Source organism: Centruroides vittatus, unplaced genomic scaffold (genome assembly GCF_030686945.1).
Source record: "Centruroides vittatus isolate TY-2023 unplaced genomic scaffold, ASM3068694v2 contig_484, whole genome shotgun sequence".
NCBI classification, from domain to species: Eukaryota; Metazoa; Arthropoda; class Arachnida; order Scorpiones; family Buthidae; genus Centruroides; species Centruroides vittatus.
Window position 1 is genome coordinate 1028642 of NW_027122274.1, and position 22649 is coordinate 1051290.

At 30.0% G+C, this 22649-nt stretch overlaps 2 protein-coding genes across 3 annotated transcripts in view; both read right to left on the reverse strand.

Moving 5' to 3' along the window:
• LOC136977992 (zinc finger CCCH domain-containing protein 11A-like) overlaps nt 1-8821 on the reverse strand; it is a 34198-nt gene extending 25377 nt beyond the window's left edge. Inside the window, exons 1-2 of one of the 2 annotated variants that reach the window (XM_067273618.1) lie at nt 8622-8815; nt 5277-5866 (exon numbers count right to left, since the gene is read on the reverse strand). The gene's annotated coding sequence lies outside the window, so the exon portion shown is untranslated. Of the gene's footprint in view, nt 1-5276; nt 5867-8621 lie in introns of both variants that reach the window. The other variant, XM_067273619.1, reaches the window with a different exon arrangement.
• Nucleotides 5903-8628, reverse strand: LOC136977991 (uncharacterized). Its single transcript, XM_067273617.1, has one exon. It carries the CDS (start codon nt 8313-8315, stop codon nt 6489-6491), a length of 1827 nt encoding a protein of 608 aa, XP_067129718.1. The 5' UTR covers nt 8316-8628; the 3' UTR covers nt 5903-6488.
• Nucleotides 8822-22649: the final 13828 nt, after the last annotated feature.

Here is a 22649-nt window from a genome sequence, read left to right on the forward strand (position 1 = left end):
TAACAATTAAAATTGTCATTAAGTCGGATCCTACTAGATATACAACACACAACCCACTTTCTCCCCCACCTTGTAAACCTTTAACCACCAAAATTTAATAGCATCAGTTCCCTAATACACAAAATTTTATAAAACTTCGACAAAAAGCACAGGAATTATTAAGCTTCAAAGAGGCTGAACGAAATTGTGCTCCATATACACGCACAAAAAAAAAAACATTCATACATACAGAAATTACCCCAAATTGTTTTGCATTTCTCAACATTTCAAGGTGTCCTAAGTCCAAAAATGTAAAAATCAGAAGGGGTCATTTTTTGCTGGATTGCCATACTTTCCCAGCTGTTATAACAGGAAAAGTATGGCAATCCAGCAATAAAAAAAAAAAAAAGAAAAAGAAAATATCAACAAATTCTCACAAAAATTGGTACAAAAGTAGTACACAACATACAGAATAAAATTATTCTATGTAGCCTCCATCAGCTTCCTTGACCTGAAACAACTGCATGTGCACTTGACTGCTCCTTGTCCATATTCTTCACCATTTCCACGAAGGAAGTATTTAGAGCATCCTTGGAGTTGTGATGCTTTGCACTTACCTTTGCTTCAACCACAACCCACAACTGTAGTCAAGGGAATTATAGTCAGGGCTGGACAGATGTCACAAGTCAGGACCAGAGCTTGATTCTTCATTTTTCTGTCCTTGTTCTTTTCAGGCAAGAGCTGGCAATTCCTGAGGACAAAAAAAATGTTACTGAAGGTCCTCATGTGCTGGCAGACTGATCATCAACCTTGCCATGCCAATTTCTTTTGTGATGTCACTCAAGCTCTGTGCACCATCCTGATCAATCTTCAATTTGGCTACAAATTTCACATTTCTCTTACAATTAGAATTCTTATCGTGAGTTTCCATATCAGAGTCACATATTACTTGTCAGACACTCTGAACTCCTTAGCTGTGTTGTAAACTTATGTCTTCTTGTAGCCAAAACCACAGCATGATTTGTGAGGGCAACTTTATGTCACAAAGTGATTCCAAAATAGCAGCTCTTTAGTCATATTCATGCAACATGTCTGAGCAGGTCCCAGTTGTTGACTGTTCAGTGCTTTCTTCTTGAATAACTTGAGACAAATGTATACTTTAATCATCAGCCTTATCTGCAAGACTTGCCCATGAAAAATTTCCAGATTTACCTCAACAACCCTTTATAGCAACTATATATATACCAAATTTCCATTTGTACCGCTGTCAGCGGAATATGTAATTTAAAGTGTAAACTGCCATAACATGTAATCAAGGTATACTATACAGTTAATTATTAATTATTTAATGAATATGTAACTTTATTACAGTATTTAACTATTTTATGACAATTTTATAACCATATGATGTGACACATTCTAATCAGTACAGTATACCTTGATGTTTACGTTATGATGATTTACACAATAATTAGGTGTTCCCGACTGTATCCCATACCGTACATAAATAAGTGTTATATGCATAGAAGCATCCTCTGATGCATTACCTTTGAACAACACTGTACAAAAATGCTAGAACCATTACATCTGAAAATATGAAGATATGATGTAGTTACCTCCTCTCATATCTCCTAAGTATCATGACTATTTCAAAACACATCCACAACAATCCAAAATCAGAAACTAATGTTAATCTTATAAACATAATATAAATTAACAACAAGTAAGTAAGTAAATATTGAGATTAAAAAATAGTATTTTGTTTTCTGTTCTTATTTATAAGCAAAGTATAATTCAAGTAAAATTTAATTAATTAACCTCTTATCTGCTCAAGAAACAAATTAAAATACAATTTTTTAATTAATAATAAATAAATTGAAATATATAGCTTAAACATCGTGCAAGACTATCTGTTTTTGTTTTTTATGACAAACAATCACTTTTTACAATAGTTAAATTTAATATATAATACAAATTTAAAATAATTTTTGAATGTTAAATACTCAAGAAAAAATGTTATTTAATAAAAATTAAAAAACCCGATTCATTTCCGTTGTTTCTAAATATAGAGGCATCCATTTTCTTTCAAACAAAACCAATTCAAACATTCTAGCTGCTGGGGATCAACAGTTATTAGCAAGAATTAACATAATTAATGATTTGAACAGCTTAATAATTATAAAATGGTATAAGTCATTTATGGTCCAAAAATCAAAGTGGATGAACATAATCATGTCCTCCATATACACAAACATCCATACACACAGAAAAAAGTCATTTTTTTTGCATTTCTTGATGTTTCAAGACCCCAAGTGTAAAAATGTAAAAATATGGGGAGGGGTCATTTTTTGACCAATTGCCATACTTTCCTTCTGTTATATATAACAGAGCTGGAAAAGTAAAATGAAAATCAATCATTATGAAAAGCTTTAATTTAAAAATAAATTAATAGGTTTTAAGAAATTTAATAATGATTCTACATCTTTGAATGTTACGATAATAATAATGTTATGAGTAACATAAGGAATACTTATGGTATTATTAAATGAACAGTTAGTAAAAATTTAAATTTGAAATATATTTGTACCTGTATACTATTTTCAATAAAACAATTTTTACATTATCTATTTCTCTTCATTTGGTAATTTGAAAGCAGATGTTTGAATTTTTACAAGTGAACTTATACTTTTAGCTTTATTCAGTAAAACCTCTTTAAATATAATCTCCTCCTCTAAGCCAGATTTATAATTAATTCAAACTAAACAAACTGCCAACTTATCGGGATATCATATGGTTAAATAAATGATGAGAAACTAATCAATTACTGCCTACTTCTAAACAAATTAACTTCTAATCATTTACTTACCATATAATTGCCCAATAATTTGGAAGTTGTTTTGTTTAAACCTCTAAAACAATCAGCCCAAAACTTAGACTGTTAAAAAAAAAAAAAAAACTCTCTCTTTTAATTTTATTAGAAAGACTGGTTATTTCAAGAGGCAACTGTGTTAAAGGGAGTGACAAAAATATAATGGTATACAATACTATGTCCAGTATTACTACATGATATATATTGCTTTGTAGTGTAATACTGTAGAGTCTACTATGTAGGTAATATAGCAAACTATTTAAAATCCTATGTATTGATTAACACTATACTGCAAAAAAGTTTATTTATTAATACATCACATGTAATTACATATACTGTATGCGAAAATATAATGCATAGTCTTAAATATTTGATTTGAAATAATTTGAAATAGACATTTGTATTTCTCTAATTTAATTTTTTTGATATGATGCCTTTAACATTTCTTTTCTATTTGGTCAAACAGATTCCTCTTTCAGGCTAAACAAATTCAAAAAATACCTAAATACCATCCATGTTTGTCATCATCAATCACAATTTTATCTAGCCCTACAAATGGAAAGATTGAATTCCTTAGCTTTGTTACATTATTTAGCTTAATAAGAATAAAGCATAGGTTACTTGTTGTTGAGTAGCCTATTGTGTTGCAAATTATGTATATTCTCCATAATAGAACCAGATGAGAAAATTCAGGCATTAAAGCTAGAAAAAAAAAATTAAAACAAGCTTTTACACCTAATACAATATAGTTGTGTTTTTAATTTCATTCCATCTGTGAAGATAAAATTGGTTGCCTCAAAGAAGATATTTCACACAAGGAGATTAAGAGTATAAGCATCAATAGTTGGTTAAAGGAGTATTGGATTTAAGGTTTAAAAACTAAGTCCTAAGAAATAAAAATTCTGTTCTAAGAAAATCATCTAATTACTTATCAAATTACAACTTAAGCTTCAACATTTGGATATAATTTTAAAAACTGTCTAGTTTTCTATACTGTAGTGTTTTTGCTATCAGTAATAAATTACAGGTTAAATATTTAATAGAATTTCTAAGACACAATTAGACTATTTTTTATTGAATTGAAGAATACTATTACTTAGTTTTAACAAATTCATTAACAAAAACACAAAACTGAAAAATATTTTTAATTATCTGTATTAATTTGTTAAACATTTTACTTCATTAAAATACAAATAAACAACCCTACTGACCTGATGCAATGCAATAACACACCAACCACTGCCATAAATCATCAATTTATGGCAGTGGTTGGTGTGTTACCTTATTAAAATGAAATTAATCTTTCAGTCATTATTAAAATAATTTTTACATAAAGTATACTTTATTTTATAAGTATGAATATTTGTTATAAGATACAGTGGTACCTCGGTATGTCTGAATAGAATACGTCCAAATCGGAATACATCCTGTTTGGACGAAACAAATTTTGCTTGGTATACAACTTAATTCAATTATACGCACCATCTATGAACAAGTAGCACTATCGGTGTACTAGACCAGACTAGACGTTCGCGGTGCCACGGTCTATAACTTTGTTAAATTTCTTCTGATTTTAATTTGTAAGTAAAACTTTATTATTTTTATTAATCATGAATTGCAAAAAGGCAAATAAAAAGCAACAGAAAACTAAAAAAATGACTAGAATCACAATGGAACTGAAAAAAAAAGATTGTAGAGAAATATGAAGGTGGTATGCGTGTTCGAGATTTAGCTGTTGCATAACGTATTCTGAGAACGATGATACCGACAATTGTTAAAAATAAAGACATCTGCTAACGTTGCAAAAGGGGTTAAATCAATTTCTAAACAGAGATCAGAGACATTAGATCATGTTGAAAAATTGCTTTTGCTTTCAATAACTGAAAAACAATGTGCTGGCGACAGCGTATCAGAAGCAATTATTTGTGATTATTACTGTAATAACTTTAAAAATCTATAATAAAATTAATTCTTTTATTAATGTGCTCAAACAGTGTTTCAATTATTTCACAACCCCATTAATATACCATATCAAGAGGAGTTTTTTTTTTTACATGAGAACAAATTAATCATTTTTACATTACTTCTTATGGGAAAGGTTGGTTTGGTATATATCCTTTTTGGTATAAGTCCAAAAATAAGGAACAGATTAAGGTCGTATACCAAGGTTCCACTGTATATAAATATTTTATAGCTCATAATTTAAGACAACAATTGATAAATGTAGATTATACATAATTTATATATCAGAATATATTTAAATTCTCTTCAATTGCCCAAAGCATACTTTGTAATTTTATATTTGGAGATAAGCAATTTCAAAAAATACATAATAAAATTAATGTTTTAATTTGATATTACTTAATATATTAAATAACAACTTAAGAAATAGTAGTATTTATTAAAATGGAATAGTAGTGTTCATTACCTAAGATTCTTCCAGCAATGCTGAGCTAGGGAATGATGAAACACCACAAGATCAAACAGGATGTTAAGTTAATTTTTCATCACATTGCAGATGTTCATTAAATTCTTCTTTCATATTTTTTTAAAATGTCTATCACTTGTAATTTTCTCAAAATAAAAAAAAATTTCTTCTTTCCATTCACAATAATAGGTTCCCCATAACACAATAACTTTTACATTTAATACTTAAATTTTTAGATTAGAAAGAAAGAAAAACTTCAAATAATATATAAAAAAAAAATTAAATTTTGAAAGGTAACCTTTCTATGAAATATTGAAAGTTAATATTTTTACCCGAATGACTTTAGAAAAAAATTTTATAAAAACTCTGCAGATTTTTTTTAAAGTTCTAAATTATTGTTTTTTTCAATTGCTTTTAGTAATTTTTAACATTAAAACTTTATCAAATGTCGGAAATGCAGTTAAGAAATTTCTTTTGATATTTTTACTTTCCAAAAATTTTAAAATATTCTGACAATTTTTTTGAAATATATCAAAAATTAAATGAAGTCATTGTATTAAATATTTAAGAACTTATTATGTGTTCGAAATCTAAACATTTAATAATTTAATTAAATTTAGCTATACTTTTAGCCTCAAAAATTAATTTAGTATAATTAAAAAATGAATATAAAAAAAATTTTCTTTAAAATTAGAGAATGAAAATTATTAGTTTACAAAAAGCTTCAAACAATTCTGAAAGCTTTAAATGGGGAAGCTAAACATATTTTTAAATAAATCTTTGGAATACTAAATGCTTGCAATTTCCCTAATAATTTAACAAATAAATAAAATTTAAATTTTGAGTTTTAAAACTGGAATAAATTCTACTATATCCAAACAATTTTGAGAATCAAGCTGCAATGAAATAAGTTCCTTTAACTGAGAGAAAATATTAAACAAATAAAATGTATCATTTTCAGTGGTGTATTAAGTTTGATCTATAGGTCAATCAATTTCTTGTGATCAATGTATGTGAAATTTATCAGTATCAAAAACTTGCCAATTCAATGTCAGATTTGATTGAAAGTTATCATAACCCAAATTCAAACAAAAAATAATTGTTTTGTATTTATGCTATAATTATTTTTATATAGCAAACAAAACAAGATTTACTAAATCAACTTTAATATACTTTCAAAATTTTTGTCTTTAAATTTTGAATTATTGGTTTCTACTTTCCTGGGTAAACTTCTGATAGGTGTTTAACAAAAGTTAGAAAAAGATCATCACTATTACTATACTTCACCCTATACATATATTCTAAGAAATATGTATTTGGAAATTCCTTTCTTGAATCTGGTACATCTCGCTGTTTCCATCGATTATTCATTGACTGACCATGAGTACTAGTGAAAGGATCTATGAAATTAATTTTATATTTGACAATAAACCGCTTTAATCTTTCATCACTTTGAAGAGTGTATGATTTTGCACATTCTGCAATAATTGTTGTTCCTGGATAAATCCATTCTTTAAGAATTGAAAGAAAAGTATTAATATTTCGCTCTTTTACAGATGCAACAAACATTCTCCGAGAATCACGTTCAATTCCTCCCAAAATCCATTGTCCTTCTAATAACCTACCCTTATTAAATTTTTTCTTTCCTACTTTTGTTTCTCCTAACTCTACAATTTTTCCCCTACCTCCTAATTTTTCAGAATTCTTTTGTAAAACTACAGCACAAACTTCTCTACAATACATATACCAATCACCAGTTGTGTGGTGGCTGCTAGTGGATAATTCATGTTGAACATATGTTTGAGGTAATTTGTATATCCACATGTAAGTTAATTCAATAATCTGTGCAATTGATAAATGACTACTTTCAAACCAAGTACCCTTTAAAACAGAAGTTCTAATTTTGCAATGAGGGCATTTACGTATTAATCCAAGTGGTTTATCTTTTGCAATTTGTATCTCTTTCATTGAACCACATTCACAATTTACCTGTACAGGTATAAGCCCTACTTTATTACACCAAGTTAAAATACTATTTTCATCTTTTGTGATATGTGTTATTATATACCTATAATTCACAGGTGATGGTATATCTTTCTCTGTGGAATCATTATTTGAAACAATTTCCGTACTACTCGAATAACCATGCGGGCTTTTCTCTCTAGGAACTTTTAGATTTTTCTTCTGGCCGTTTACTGTTTCACTATTGTAACTCTGACAATTTATTTTGTTTCTTACATGAGATCTTGCATATCGAGACTTTTTGGATAAAGACTTTAATACATTTATTTTCTGTTGCATATTTGGTCCATTCCGATTACAGAGTCTCTTTGTCTCTCTCTTACATTTCATTAGCAAATTATTAGAGATATGTTTCTTAATAGATTTATTTAATTTGTTGTTAGCCATTTCAACTCTCTTGACAGGAGATTCCTGATAATTTTGATAATCTATATGTTTTTCTTGAAAGTTAACATGGTCCAAAAATAAATTTCCTATACATTTTTTTTTAATAAATTCATCTTCACTACTTTTTCTGTTCAATTCGGATTTATTTTCCATATTCCAATCAGCGCAATCAATAACCAGATCGCGATTAGCCGTTTCACTCTCGGCTATAGATATTTCACTAGTATGAATTATATTTTCATTTCTATTTTCAGGACAATGAATAGTCACAATTTCCCACGGTTGAGGGTTAACAATTACATTACCCGTATTTTCTAAAACTAACAAATCAGAATTCAACTCTTTGACACCAGCTGCATTTCCATTTTCTTCGTCCGGATCGGATACGCTTTCTATCTCAGTCTGAGAATCCGTATTGGACCGAATACCCGAACAAGGCGTTTTGTCAGAGTTTCCGTCACTAGTATTTTGCAAAGCCATCCCTTCTTCTTTATCGGAATCTGCAATATCTACAGTTTGACACTCAATAACGAAATCACTCGGATGAGATACGAAAGCCCCTTCGGGCGAAACATTAATTACTTCTATGACCATATGGTCCAGGGGAGATTCATCTTCCTGATCACTCATCACTAATTCCTCTTTTTACCATTAACCATTTAGCTACCATTCTAAATTAAGCTTACAAATCTCTAATAACTAATACAATGAAAAAATTTATTAACTGAACTGAGATTCTATTCAGATTCAAATCATTACCAATTATTACACGACATTTCGTAGTTGAGACTAAAAGAAATCCTCAAACAATATTTAAAGGAAGGAAGAAACAATTTGTCATACACTAAGCCTAACTATTACGGTCTAATAGAAACTAAATAGTGTATCTAGTAATTATAGCTTATTTTTATATGGTTAAAAAAAAACATAACATACAATTGAAACGTGAAAAGTGCTGAATAAGGAAGGTCAAACGTACGTAATTATTTAAAAATAAATCCTTCACACAACCCAAATCGGTGAATATGGACGAACTCTTGATTTATACTAGTCTCGCACTTAATAATAATAATAAATATATATAAAAAAGTAAACGTATATTTTAACCAATCACTTTTACTTGATAAAATTTTTTGTGTTTTTTCGTAGTCATTATTACGTGTCAAATTTAATTGTTTTCATTTTAAAAATCGGTGACGTCACAATTGATTTAGTAACTTTTTTATTTGTATCGGTTCATATAATGCAATACTACACGATACAATATACACTCTTAAATAAATAAATAATTTAATTTCGTTGATCGATAATTATTTAAGTTATATTAATGTATTACATAAATTTATATGAATTATTTTCTAAATTATATCTTCATTTATATGAAAACTTCTAAATGGTGTTGTGAAAATGGATACAGTTTTTTCTAATTTTGTGATAAGTTTAAGTACTGTACTGTACCTATCGTATACAAACGTAACTACGTAACTTTAGAAAAAACTATATATTTTATCGTTCAATTCGTTTAATGCCTTGATTTTTTTTAAATTAAACACATACGGAATATATAGATTGTAAGTCAGAAAAATATTTATATAACAGATAAATTTTTGCTTATTTTAAATAAATAACAGATATTTTATATATATTTAGCCCATTTATAAGTTAAATTGAATTATTTTATACACACATACAGCGACCAGATTTGACAAGCCAAACAAGCTGCAGTTTATATCCTTTTACATGTATCATTCATTACATATAAAAGAACCTAAACTTTTACATGCATCATTATTTGGTGGAGAAGAAAGGCCTGTTGTATGTTATAACTTAAGCCCACAACAAGTCCGGTGCTGCATACATAGCTGCATCCTTGAAAGAATGAATCTCATATTCTAAACTTTCTAAAATAAAGATATTATAATCTACATAATTCATATTGATGTTTAGTTTATTTTATTGTTATTAAAAAATCCGTTTCTTCAGAATGGTTTGAATGAAGAACAGATCCTGAGTTGCACAGTTTACTTGCATTTATATCATCTATAAAATAAATTATTCATGATAAGTAACTACAAATATATATATATATAAATATGTTAAAACTTATTATAAATGTTTACTTTTAAAAAACTGTTATGAAATGTTTAAACCTGAAGATATTGTATAATAATAGTCTTTTCTTTTAAATAAAGTATATTAAAAGATTATAAAAGTATACTAAGTTATTAATCCATTATCGTGTTCTAAGTTCACGAACGCCGTGTAATAATTTATATTTTAAAAACTTAATTCTTTGTGAATTCTTAAATTATACACTTTACTTACATTAATATGTCAGAAATGTTCAAGACTCTTCAAATGCTGTTATGAAGTGGAAAAAAGTCGACCTAACTTACACCGTAACTTCAGTCACAACTCATAACACATATTGCTTTGAAAAAACAAATTATAATTAAAAAGGATTTTCTTTTCTACTAAATTTGAAAAATGACTTTTAATTCATACTTAACTTTAAAAAATAAATAAATAAATGATGACATACAAACAGTATCAGAATGTTTTATTTCATAAATTTATCTCTATCCGTAAAAAGGATCATTAACTTTATAAATATTTTCACTATTGCGCGTGATATAATAATAAAAATTAACTTTCGTCAAAATTAAATAAAATTATAAAAATATTTCTTCAAATTTTTAGAAATATATTTACAGATAAATAATTTTTTTCTGTTTATTCTATAGTTCAATGTGCAAGTATTCGTTTTAAAATCGATTTCAATCTTAAGAACGTTTGATTTTTATGATAAGTCCGATTTTAGGACTTCGACCTCACCTTGGAGCTCTGCAATTTTCTTATGTAAATACCGAGTTTATTGGAAAAACTTGAAAAACAGAAGAACTTTGGAAAAATAATCGACTAAACTCATCGTAGTCATTATCATTATGGAAAACCCGAGAAGAATGAAGGTTGAGGTTGATTCTCATTGGCCAGCGTTTCCCAAACTGGGGTCAAAAACCAGTTCCAAAAGATTCACAAAATGTTCGGGAAAAAAAATCTACCATTATGCGTTTATTTTCCTACAGATATACTGATAAAGTTACAAAGGTTCCATTATAAAACATTGCTCATTTTCGATACGCTTAGTATGTGTAGGTCATTTTCCTCGTCGAATGCGTTCTTTCTCCGCTACTAATTCATGTTTACACTTTTTCGCGTATGAATCGTTTAAGCGCCTAATTAATTAACGGAAACAGTTTGTAGACTAAAAGCGAATCTTTGTTCATTAATTATGGCATTATAGTAAGTGGTGATCTTTTAATGTCCTGTACATTATTTAAGGCACTTTTCAGTATTCCTCGTATTACAAATTAATGCTAAATAAAGTTATTATTAAATCTAAGTAAAAATAAGAATAAAGTTTAGCTGTTTCATAAATACAGTTTGAAATTTCTTTTCAGAAAATTTAGTTCATGTAAGCTATATACGAGTATAACACGCAAACATATGCATATATAGTTTAAGTATAGGGATTCGTAAAAGTTTTTTAATCTTTAAAGAAATTCACTGATTTCTCTAGTTTGATGGGATAAGTCGACGCAACGCATAGGCTATCTGTCAAAGAGAAATGCCTCCAAAGGATTTTCTATGAGAAACTGGTTCCTATTTACATGTTAAGAGCTAGACACTTGAAAAAATCTGAAAAACTTTATGTGGCCAGACCAGTGCCGTAACTAGGGAGGTGCCAGCGGTGCCCAGGCACAGGGCGTAGACCTTGGAGAGCGCAGAAATGACCTGGACTAAGTTTTGGGTCATAGTTTTGGGGCGTAGTTACAGATGCTCGCACCGGGCGCATGAAAGGCTAGTTACGGCGCTGAGCCAGACACAAACCTACGACTACCAATGTTTAGTGGCTTTATGATGATGATGACGGTGGGCTTTATTAGACCTAAACTTCTGGGCTATGCGATCCACCAAAAGTGCAAGGAACGTTGAGTATTAGCATCATAAAGGTTTTCATATTTTTGAAAATATCTACATAGAGTCTTAAGGTGTTTCAGTGTTAGCCATGGCTTATTGCAATCTCTGATTTTGGTTATTCGTTTAGTTATGAGATATTGATTGCAAAGAACCTGATCTCTTATGTCTTGAAACTGGGTGCACACGTCTGTGTTTGATATCGCCAATGTAGTTGTTATGTGTATTCTGTTCTGGGAGGTTGTATGGCAGTCAATATCGTAGAAAACTACGATCCGCTGGTGCTTGATATGAAGACTAGGATAGTTCTTGCGTCTTTGGTAGCTTATCCAGATGACTTCCACATAGAGCTGATGATAGTTGTAAGATCAACGGCCGTAATAGCGTGGATCGTTATGGTGTAACTGGAGAGAGATTTGGATAATTAATCGGCAGCTTCGTTAATGGTTATGTCTTTATATGCTGAAGTCCATACGAGCTGGACGCGCCGATTGTGGCTGTAGCTGCTTTGAAGGGCTCAAAGAATTTGGCTAGTTGATGAAATGGGTTGTTACCCGTGCTAATCTAAGCGCTTTAAAAATACAGAGTAAGTTCGAACAGATGATAGCAGTCTTCTAATGTTTAATGTCAGTAGCTTTATCCATTCGGCCACTGGTAGGCAGATCAGGTGAAGAAAAGCCAAATTTCACAATGTAACTATTATCTTCTGCTCAGACTCAGCTTCTTAATGAATACAGTAGAAACATACAATACACCTTATCGCTGAGAACAAACAATTTATTAGCTAAAACTATTATCACAATGATTTTGTTCTAATAAAAAATCAATTTATCTTTTTTGCACATTAAAAAGTTTAATCATAATTTAATCTTTGTTATATTATTTTTAATATACAGTAAATATTTAACTAGTTCTAATTTTTATTTAGAATATTATATTTTAAAAATACTTTACAAATTTAAAATATTTCAATTATAATTGCATTACAAGAAAATATGTAAATTCACTAAGAAGTTAATAAAGACGTCATCAAATTTGAACGTAGAAAAACAATTGATTTGAACTAATTATTTTATGTTTACAGTTTATCTATACAGTAGAATGCATTGAAATTGTATCAGGAATCACGGCAGTAACTCCCCGCCAAGTAAAAAGTCACTGACGGACGACATATACAGGAATCACGATTTTCGGGGCCGATTTCTCCGTTCCCAAACACCCGAAGTACTTCCAAATATCTCGTTCAAAATAAAATTGTTTTCTTAGGTAGTGTGCAAAATTTGAAGATTTTCTGAAATGCGGTTGTCGAAATATAGGCAATTGAAAAGTGCAAAAGTCGCCAAAAAAAAGCTGTATTTTATTTTTCTTCATCCGGCACTGCAGACGCTCATAGAGAAAAAACTACTGAGTCTAGAAAGCTCAGATTTCAAAACTTAAGCCTTTCTCGTTATCAGTGAAGTGCTCACTAAACTTCCGGATCGATGGGTCAAAGTTCACGGGGTTTCCTATAGAGCTAATTCAGTCTTACGGCTTAATTTTATGCTTATAATGATAAAATTGCATGGAAACAAATGAATTTTATTCAAAATGTTACTCAGAATTACAAAAGCTTAGATTTACGCCAAACTTTTATAGCGATTTTTCTAAACAGCGTTTTGAAAGCTTTGGTCGCATTCGCCGAGCACCGGCCGTATTGTACGTCATCATCTTATGTCTTGACGTAATAATACAATTATTAAACAATAACCTCTGAGATGTAGAAAAATTACGCCATTTAAATATTTATGACAATTTTAGACATAGTCAAATTTTTATAGGAGTTTTTCTTTCATAAAGATAAGCTTGGCACTTAGAAGCTGTACCCACATGATTTTTACTATTATTATTGTTGTTTTATATGTATTATTGTTTTCGACGTTTCGCATCTAAGCACCAAGCTTATCTTTAACAAAGAAAAACTCCTAAGATTTTGACCTTCGTCTAAATTGTCATAAATTTTTACAAGGTGTAATTTTCTACATCTCAGATATTTTTGTTTAAATTGTATATAGTCCATAAAAATGAATCCTATATTTGCCTATTTTATTTGCCAACCGCTAACTCATTATCCTCTAATCATATCTAAGTTATATGTGCCGGTAAATATGCTGAATATGTTGTTTAAATAGTTGGAATTTCCTCTATTTCCTTTAACGGTTTATATTTGAAATCCAAGAACTAAATTTACTGACTTTTAATCCTCTCTCTAACACATGGTTTAACATTTCCATACATTTCCATAATTAGATTATATAATTCTCATCATTCCATTTCCTTCCTAATTCAGAGAGTTCTCGGGAATCCCGAAGACATCCCATATTAATAACGTATATACAGGTTTAACTATAAATTTTTTGACTACCTTCTCTTGCCCTTAACGAAAACTCCCAAAAATATTTAAAAATGAACACAAATTGCAAGCAAAACACAAACAGTCTAATCAATTTAAAGTCTAAAATCGTGAAAGAGACAGTTAATAAAAATATAAATATTAACGACCTTTACGTAATGTTTAAAACTGGATTAAAATAGTATTTATAAGCAGTCCGTTAAAACAGATTAAAAAACGAGAAAGTTTCATATATTAAAAGAATTTCGAATTTCGAAAGAATTCGAATTTAAAGCTGACTCTCCCTAGGCTCCAGCCAAACTTAGGACTATATACGATCGAAGCGCTCGAAGGAGGCAAAAACGTGTACGTCGGACGTTCAGCGCCGTTTTCCTGTAAGCCTAGAAGTTTGACAATAGTGTTTGGAAAGTCAGTGGAATCATGCTCGACATTCCAAACGCCATTGTCAAACTTCTAGGCTTACAGGAAAGCGGCGCTGAACGTCCGACGTACACGTTTTCGCGTTTAAAACTTCAGCCTCAACCTCACTATTTTTCCAGTAGAGTAGCATTAGAATTATTGGCAGCGCAAGGATTAGTATATCTATCGACCCCGGTTAATAAATAGTATGTGCCACCATCTGTTATTAGATTTCATCATAAAATATTTTATATTGTTAATTATTATAAAATGGCCAAGCGCTTAATTTTGAGGGTAGACATGAGTTTCATTTTTAAAAAAAATCTGTAAATGTTAATAGCGAGTAAAATCTTTATTAACTCCGATCCCACTCGCGATATGACACGTGACTAGCCTCTCTCCCCACCCCCTCGACCTTTCAGAACAAAGTTTAATGACATCAATGTCCTTTATTCGTAAGCTACCGTGCCAAATTTCGTTTTTTCATCTTTATCTCATCTTGAGATATTAAACGAAATAGACACCAACACACATCCACAGAATTTTTTGTCATTTTTTTTTAAATATCTTTTTTGGGGTTCAGGGGCCTCAAAACGTAGAAATTTGCAGGGCCAAATCTGACACGATTATTACGTCCCTTGTTAAGTATACAGTACATAACAACTGGAAAAGTAAAAGAAAAAAAACCAATTATTCGTTGGAAAGGATAAAAGGTTCATTACTTTAAAAGACAAATAAATAATTTTTAATGATTTTAAATAACCTTTTATTTAAAAAGTAAAAATTAATCGTGCAATTTTAGGTCGTATTAAACATAACCTTTTGTCATTCATTCGGAAGTGTAGCTCTGCAATTTTGAAAAAGGCCCGTTTTCTGAATTTAATTATATTAAGAAAGGTTTTACTTGTTAATTTATATTCAAGTTACGTATTAGTTTTGTATATGCTCGGCCTACTTTCTATTCGATTCCTAGTTTCAGCGCTCCTAATGAGTAGATAAAAGTGATAGTATGAGTAAACAGTAAGTAGTTGTAAGTAGTACTTTGGCATGGAATTTGGCATGGTAGCTTGTGTATAAGGGCCATTGATGCTATTACGTAAATTTTGTTGTTTAAAGGTCAAGGGATGAGGAGATATAACGGAGTCAAGTATCATATCTCGAGTGGGGTCAGAGTTAATAAAGATTTTATTCATTATTAGCATTTACAGATTTTTTAAAAATAAAACTCACCTCTAGCCTGAAAATTAAGCTTTTTGCCATTGTATAATAATTAATGATATAAAACCTTTTATAATAAAGCCTTGTAATAGTTGGCGCCACACACAGTTTTATTTATTATGACTAATAATATAGAAGTTATTGGGTTGCAATTTGAAAAAGTTGTAGATCTATAAGTTCCTACTGTCATCCGTTCGTCTTTCCGTTCGTTGTCTTTCCTCAATATCGAGAATGGAGTTAGATAGATGAATGCCGAGACAGATATTAGAAGGTTAGGGGCAGGAGGCCCCGATTAACTATATAAGAGCTTCCGATGTAAACCGGAAGTCACCTAGTCAAAATTTTCCCCTGAAAGGAGTTGGTTACATCAGCGGTCAGCAACCGGTGGTCCGTGGACCATTGTCCGTGGAGAAATTGGTCATTGATCAACTGAAGGTTACACAAAGTATTAAAAAAAAATGCAAAATGCTTAGTTGCTTTTTTCACTCATTGGGGTCTTTTTTCTCTCACATCTTTTTTCACTCATTCGAATCTAAAATCAAATACGAAGCCATTGTTATCAATAAATAATGAACAATAAACAATACTGTGAATGCGATTGTTGTCCTTCGTGGAAAAGCGCTAAGAATCCATAAACTTATTTCAAACAAGCAGCAATGAACATTAGGCTTGCATTAATTTGTTATAATTAAACACGCGAGTTTTATATTAATATAGTAAAATTAAACTTTTATGATCATTATTCTACAGATTCCGTATTGTTTAAAAAAATTCATGATAGTGATCCGCGGGATTCAAAATTGTGAGTTGAGCGGTCCGTGAGACCATAAAGGTTGCCGACCGCTGGGCTAGATGACAGGCAAGACTCTATTGCACAGGAAAAGTGTGGTATACAGGGGCTTGCTAACAAGAAAAGTATTACGTACTGTACTGTACATACAAGGGGAAGTCACTACCAGAGTCAATGGATTAAATTGTCACCGACTGCGAGCGGAAAATTAGTGGGAATAACTGCATTGGCTGCTACGGACGCTTCTAACGTTTGAGATCTGCTACAAAGTGAAAATAGTAAAAGGCATTTTATTTTTCAGTCATTTAATTATGTTTTTTAGTCATTTAATCATTAGCATTTATTAATTAATGCATTTAGTTATTTAGTCATTTAGAGTTTACTCATTTAGTCGTTAGCCAACGTGCTTTGTTCCCGGGTGCAATTCCGGATACCCTAGTGAAAAATGCAATAAAAGGCACTTTTTAAGGGTGCCAGAAAATCATTTGAAACTCTGGAGAAGATTCATTCCACGTGAAGATAAGAAATTAACCACAAAGGCTCGTATGTTTGATAAGCATTATGAGCATCAATTCTTAATAAAATCATTCATCCACACAATCGATGGCCAATTAGTGCAGCTTGCAAGTGATAGATGAACACTGACTCCGGATACTTTTCCATTTAAATTCTCCAATTGTCTTTCTTATCTAAGCATTAAAGTGCCCCGAAAGCGACGATGTTCATCACAGAGAAAAGCTACAGTTGTCTCCAAGAAGAAACAAGTTGATCTCTCAGATAAGGAGTAGTTTTACATAATGAATGCACGTTATGTTGTTTACATTAAAATTTAAAATTCAAATGTAAACAACATAACATGTGCATTCATTCATTTTAAGGTACTAAGTCCACTTTTCCTAAATATGTTGAAAGCAATGATCAACTGCCCAGTAATTGTAATGGCAGTGATAGAAGTACGATAACGTGCACAGTACAAACTCACTCACATTAACGTATACATTTTTTACACGTGAAATAAATAAATGGTTTATTAGTAAAATAAAATCAAATGATAATAAAAAAAACTCTCAAGTTTCGCATAGTGTAGTAAAAAAAGTGATCATTTCTGTCAATTTTAATGAATTTTTTGTCTACATTTTTACTTTTTGTTAGTTCTTTAAAAGGTCAAAAAATATGTAAAAATTCATAAATGTAAAAAAAAAATTTTTAATATTTAATGTTTTACAAAGGCTCTCTATGAAATCAAAAGATTATATTACAAAAATGTACATAATAATTTTAAACATACTAATCCTAATACAGATTGTATTAAAACATTTATTATGATGTTTATGCAAAACACATGTAAACCATATGAAATCTAAAATTGTTTTAATGTAATTTTTCACTTCAGCTGTGAAAATGTTTATCAAATTAAAGATTAAAAATGATCTAATCTACCTTCATCACATCTGATTTGTTTGATGCAACCAAAATGTTTAATCTCACCATAAACAGAATATATTTTTAAAATAATTTTTAATTTATATTTAATGAAATGTTATGTATACACAACGAGCAATTATGTACTGTGACATCGTCACAATGCTGGGCTGTAATTTTTAATTTATTTAATTTGAAATATATGCTCTCCATACTCAAATTAGTAGTGTCTTGCCCCTGTACATCATATTTTTTCGTTAGCAATGGAGTCATCTATCTGACTACTTTCAGTAAAAAATTTTGAATTAAAATAACGTGACTTCTGATTTAAATCGGAAGTTTATATACAGTTAATCGGGGCCTCCTACACCGAGGTTTCCATATCTATCTCGAATTTCATCTAACTCCGATCTCAAGATTATAACACGGGGGACGAACAGACGGACGAATGACAATGGAAATTTCTAGGTCTACAATTTTTTCAAATTGCATCCCAAAGATGTTTAAAATATTTCAAAAGTTTTATGGATTGTAATAATTTACTGTACAATAATAAACTTTATATAGCTTGAGTGTAATTTGTAACAACTAACTGATTCATACGAATGGATAAAATTTTAAATTTTAAACGTCTGAATTTTTTATTTAATAAATGACTTGAAATCAATATGAACTTAATCATTTCAAAAACTTTAAAAGTAACTTAGATAACTAGGCCTGTATATTTTGAATGCGTATTGTTTACTTGATTATATGTCAATATAATTCAATATTTAATGAAATTTCATTGGATTCGAAATTATCTAAATAAACAATTTATCTATCGCTTTCTAAACATAATCTTTACTATATAAAAGAAAGGCTTATATATATATACCAGTATATACAGTATATATACTGGTATATATACTGTATTAGTATATTAGTTCTGAATGTCATGAAGTATTGATATCGACAAATCAATATAAGATCAATATAAACCATCAATACAAATCAATGAAAGCCAAATGAGAATATGTCTTTTCAGCCTGTTGGTTCTTAGTTTACATCAGATTTTTATCTTGGATAAAACAGTTTTATCTAAAATAACTGAATAAAGTTACGTTTCAATAAAACTTTTATATCTGTCTTTAACTAATTTTATTTTTATTTAAACAGCTAATAATATATGTTTCATGCATATATTGTCTTTTAAGAGTGATGTCACTGTAAAGTATCTTTTAACAATAAAGGATTCAAGTTTAGATTCAGTCTTGATCTCGAAATTTTTAAGAGTAAGACGTCATTTTCTATTCTTACTCGTGCTAATTGAATTCTTTGCGTGCCATATCCGCCCGTAATTCGCACAACTAAATCGAGTTTGCTTAACATAAAATGATAATATTAAATGTTAGATTTTTGGGCTATGTTAAATTTGAAAAATTTGTAGACTTATAAATCCTTACTGTCATCCCTCTGTTTGACTGTTTGTCTGTCTTTTATTAATCTCGAGAACGGAGTTAGATAAGTGAAAGATGAGACTAGATATGAAAACCTTGAAGTAGGAGGACTCGATTAACCATATACGAACTTTCGATGCAAATCGAAGTTATGGTATTTCAATTCAAAAATTTCCTCCGAAAGGTGTTAGATGACCAGCACGACTTGATTGTTAAAGGAAAAGTATGATGTACAGGGGCAGGCGGCTACTAATTTGAGATGGAGAGCATATATTTTAAATTAAACGATTTAAAAATATGATTGAAAATTGCAATACGGCCGCATTGTGACGATGTCACATTAAATAACTGCTTTGTATTATTGAATTTTCTCTTTCTAATCTGGTTTGAGAAAGTAAATTTCCGGTATTAACAAGCATAATATATCTGTACAACTATCTTATGTCAGTTAATAACGGAAATTATCTTCATTAACAAGAATCATTTTCCTTATTTCTTAGTAATTTTAAATTTTGGACACAAAAATCCATTTAAAAAAGCCAGCAACGAGCTGCGTAACTTTCCCGGGCTGTTAAGAAATTTTTATTGAAAAACGAGCGATTATTTATTGTGGCATCATCACAATGCCACACACTGCAATTTTTAATCTTCTTTAAATTATCTGAAACGTGTAAAACAGTACATAGACTTAGTCTTGTAGGATTTATAAAGATATGTATTGAAATTTAAAAACATTATAATCAGTACAGTGATGCCTTCCGATGTCATGGTTAATAAGTAAAGATTATTTTAGATTAAACAATTACTTACAGTCAAGTTCAGAATGCAAGGAGTGAAAATATGATATGATAATTTTTTATATTTGTAAATATATATATTTTTTAATAACAATATATAAATAATTTAAAACATGCTATCCACCTGAAATTAGTAGTGTCAGAGTCAATGGATTATCCGGTCTCTGAATGCCTATTGTTCTCACCTTAAAATTAGAGGTAGTAAACAAATTTACTAATAGGTGTGCTGCAATAGTTTGGGCTAATAGTTTGTTTACATCTTATGCAGAAAAGCATGGTATCCGTGTAAAATAAATGTTACAATATCAATAATTGCATAAGGAAGTGTATTTTTATAGAACTAATTTTCCTATAAATATTCTTATTTAATACAAATTAGCTTAAAATGAATAAAAACTAACATATAAAATGCATAATAATAATAAATAATGCATAAAAATTAATTTTACATAAGCCTTTCGAAGGCGGCCGTCTACCCGTTCAAAAACAGCCGGAGTAGGGCAAAGAAAGATAATACAAAAACGGTTCAAAGTCAACCGTCTAACCCGTAATAATTTGCAAAAGTTAAGCTATTGTATTTGTAAGCTTTTAAATTTATCAAATGTTTTTGTTAACCACAAACTACAGTCGACTCCGCATAAGTCGACACCCTAAGGTGAAGTGAAAATGTGTCGAGTTATCCGATGTGACGACTAAAGCGAAGTTAAAAAAAACCACAAAACTAGTTAGGAAAATGCAGTAGTGCGTTATACAGTAGTATAGGCTTACAATACACTATGTCCTCCATTTACAATTACTCTGTAGATGAAAAACTGAAAAATTCGTTTAGTGTTGTTGGTTTTGAGCACTTAACCGTCTCGACTTTCTTTTTCAACGATCACGAACGTCTCGAAAACATCATCTTCGCAATTGTCAATTGTTGGCAAGTAACGTCTAAGGATTCTTAATGCCTCTGACATGAGAAAATGCAAAATTGGATTTCGGTGTGATGTTGATGTAGATTGTATATTTTCTTTTTGTTTATCTGTTATTATTTTATACATAAAAATACATAAAATGTGAAGACATTTTTATTAATATGTATATATATATATATATATATTATTATATATTATTAAATATATTAACTATGTATTAATAAATAAATCCTCCTGAAATAAATAAATCCCCCTCCTGAAAAAAATGAGTTCGCACCACACGTGCAGAGTGAATTCATTTTTTCAGGAGAGGGTGACGACTTATCGGAGTGTGGGACAGCAAAAGTATGTCGACTTATTCAGTGGTGACGAGTTAAACGGTGTCGAGTAAACCGGAGTTTTTTAACATTAATGCCTATGTAAGTCGGCCGGGATCACATAAAACTGACTACTTAACCGATGGTGTCGACTTATCCGGATTCGACTGTATTAATATAATTTTACTTATTTTTTTCCCTCTCGTACAGAATGTAATTAGAGACTTTCTTTCAGATTAATAAAACATTACGAAAGCCAATGTTAAAAATTCTTTGGTATTCGAGTAAATTTTTCACGAAATTTCACGAAATTTACAAGACAGAAGATCTTATGAAATTTAATAAATGACGTCATTAGCTGAACGTCATCAACGACAACAATTAGATTCCAGCCTTATCTATGATTGTTACCGAACAACAACACAAATGCCATTGTTGTTCGTCGGAATCCATCGCCATTTTCGTATCGTCGGCATTTTCCAAAAAAAAATACCGAAATTTTTTCTAGTTTTAGAAGAAATAACGGAAGAAACAGCTGAGAAATTGAAGAATAATCGAGGGAAAAGGGAAAGACAGAAACACCGCATTTCAGTAAAGGAAACAAAACTGAAATGAAATATTTGGAAGCCGACATTAGCCAACTAACAACAAATTACTATGGAAAAAAGCCATTTTAAATACGAATTCGTATTATTAATGGGTACGTAACTTTATTTATAAGTGTTATGTGGATTATTCGAATATTTTTTGTGCGTTTCCTTAAAAGAATTTTGTTCCCTTTAGGAAACGCAATATACCGTAAGAGAACACTTTATGAATAGAGTGTTCTCTTGTAGTAGATTCAATCCTCGCCATAACACTTCGACTTTGTTGCCTACTACTATCAAAGTCAAGACCAAAGCTCTTGTGGTCTTACCACAACTTGGAGATTTCGTACCACAATCTTTGCTTTCCTTAACAATTTACTACTATGTTTATATAAAGTATCACCAGTAGATTTATTTTTTTATTTTTATTTTTATTACTATTATTACTATGATGTCTGATTTTATTATATATTTATATTTGTATATATTATTTTTCAGTTATTTTCTTGTTTTTTCCGTTGTTGATTTTTTGAATTTTTGAACGTATGTATTCTATTTAATGGAACGCCAATGTTCCGTTTTCTCACGTTAAGCCTGAAGATGGCCTATTGAGTAGGCCGAAAACGTTAGTTTTTCAATAAAACTATCTCGGCAACACAAAAAATGTAGTGTGGTAAATTAGACTATATTGCAATCAATCTTTATCTGTAC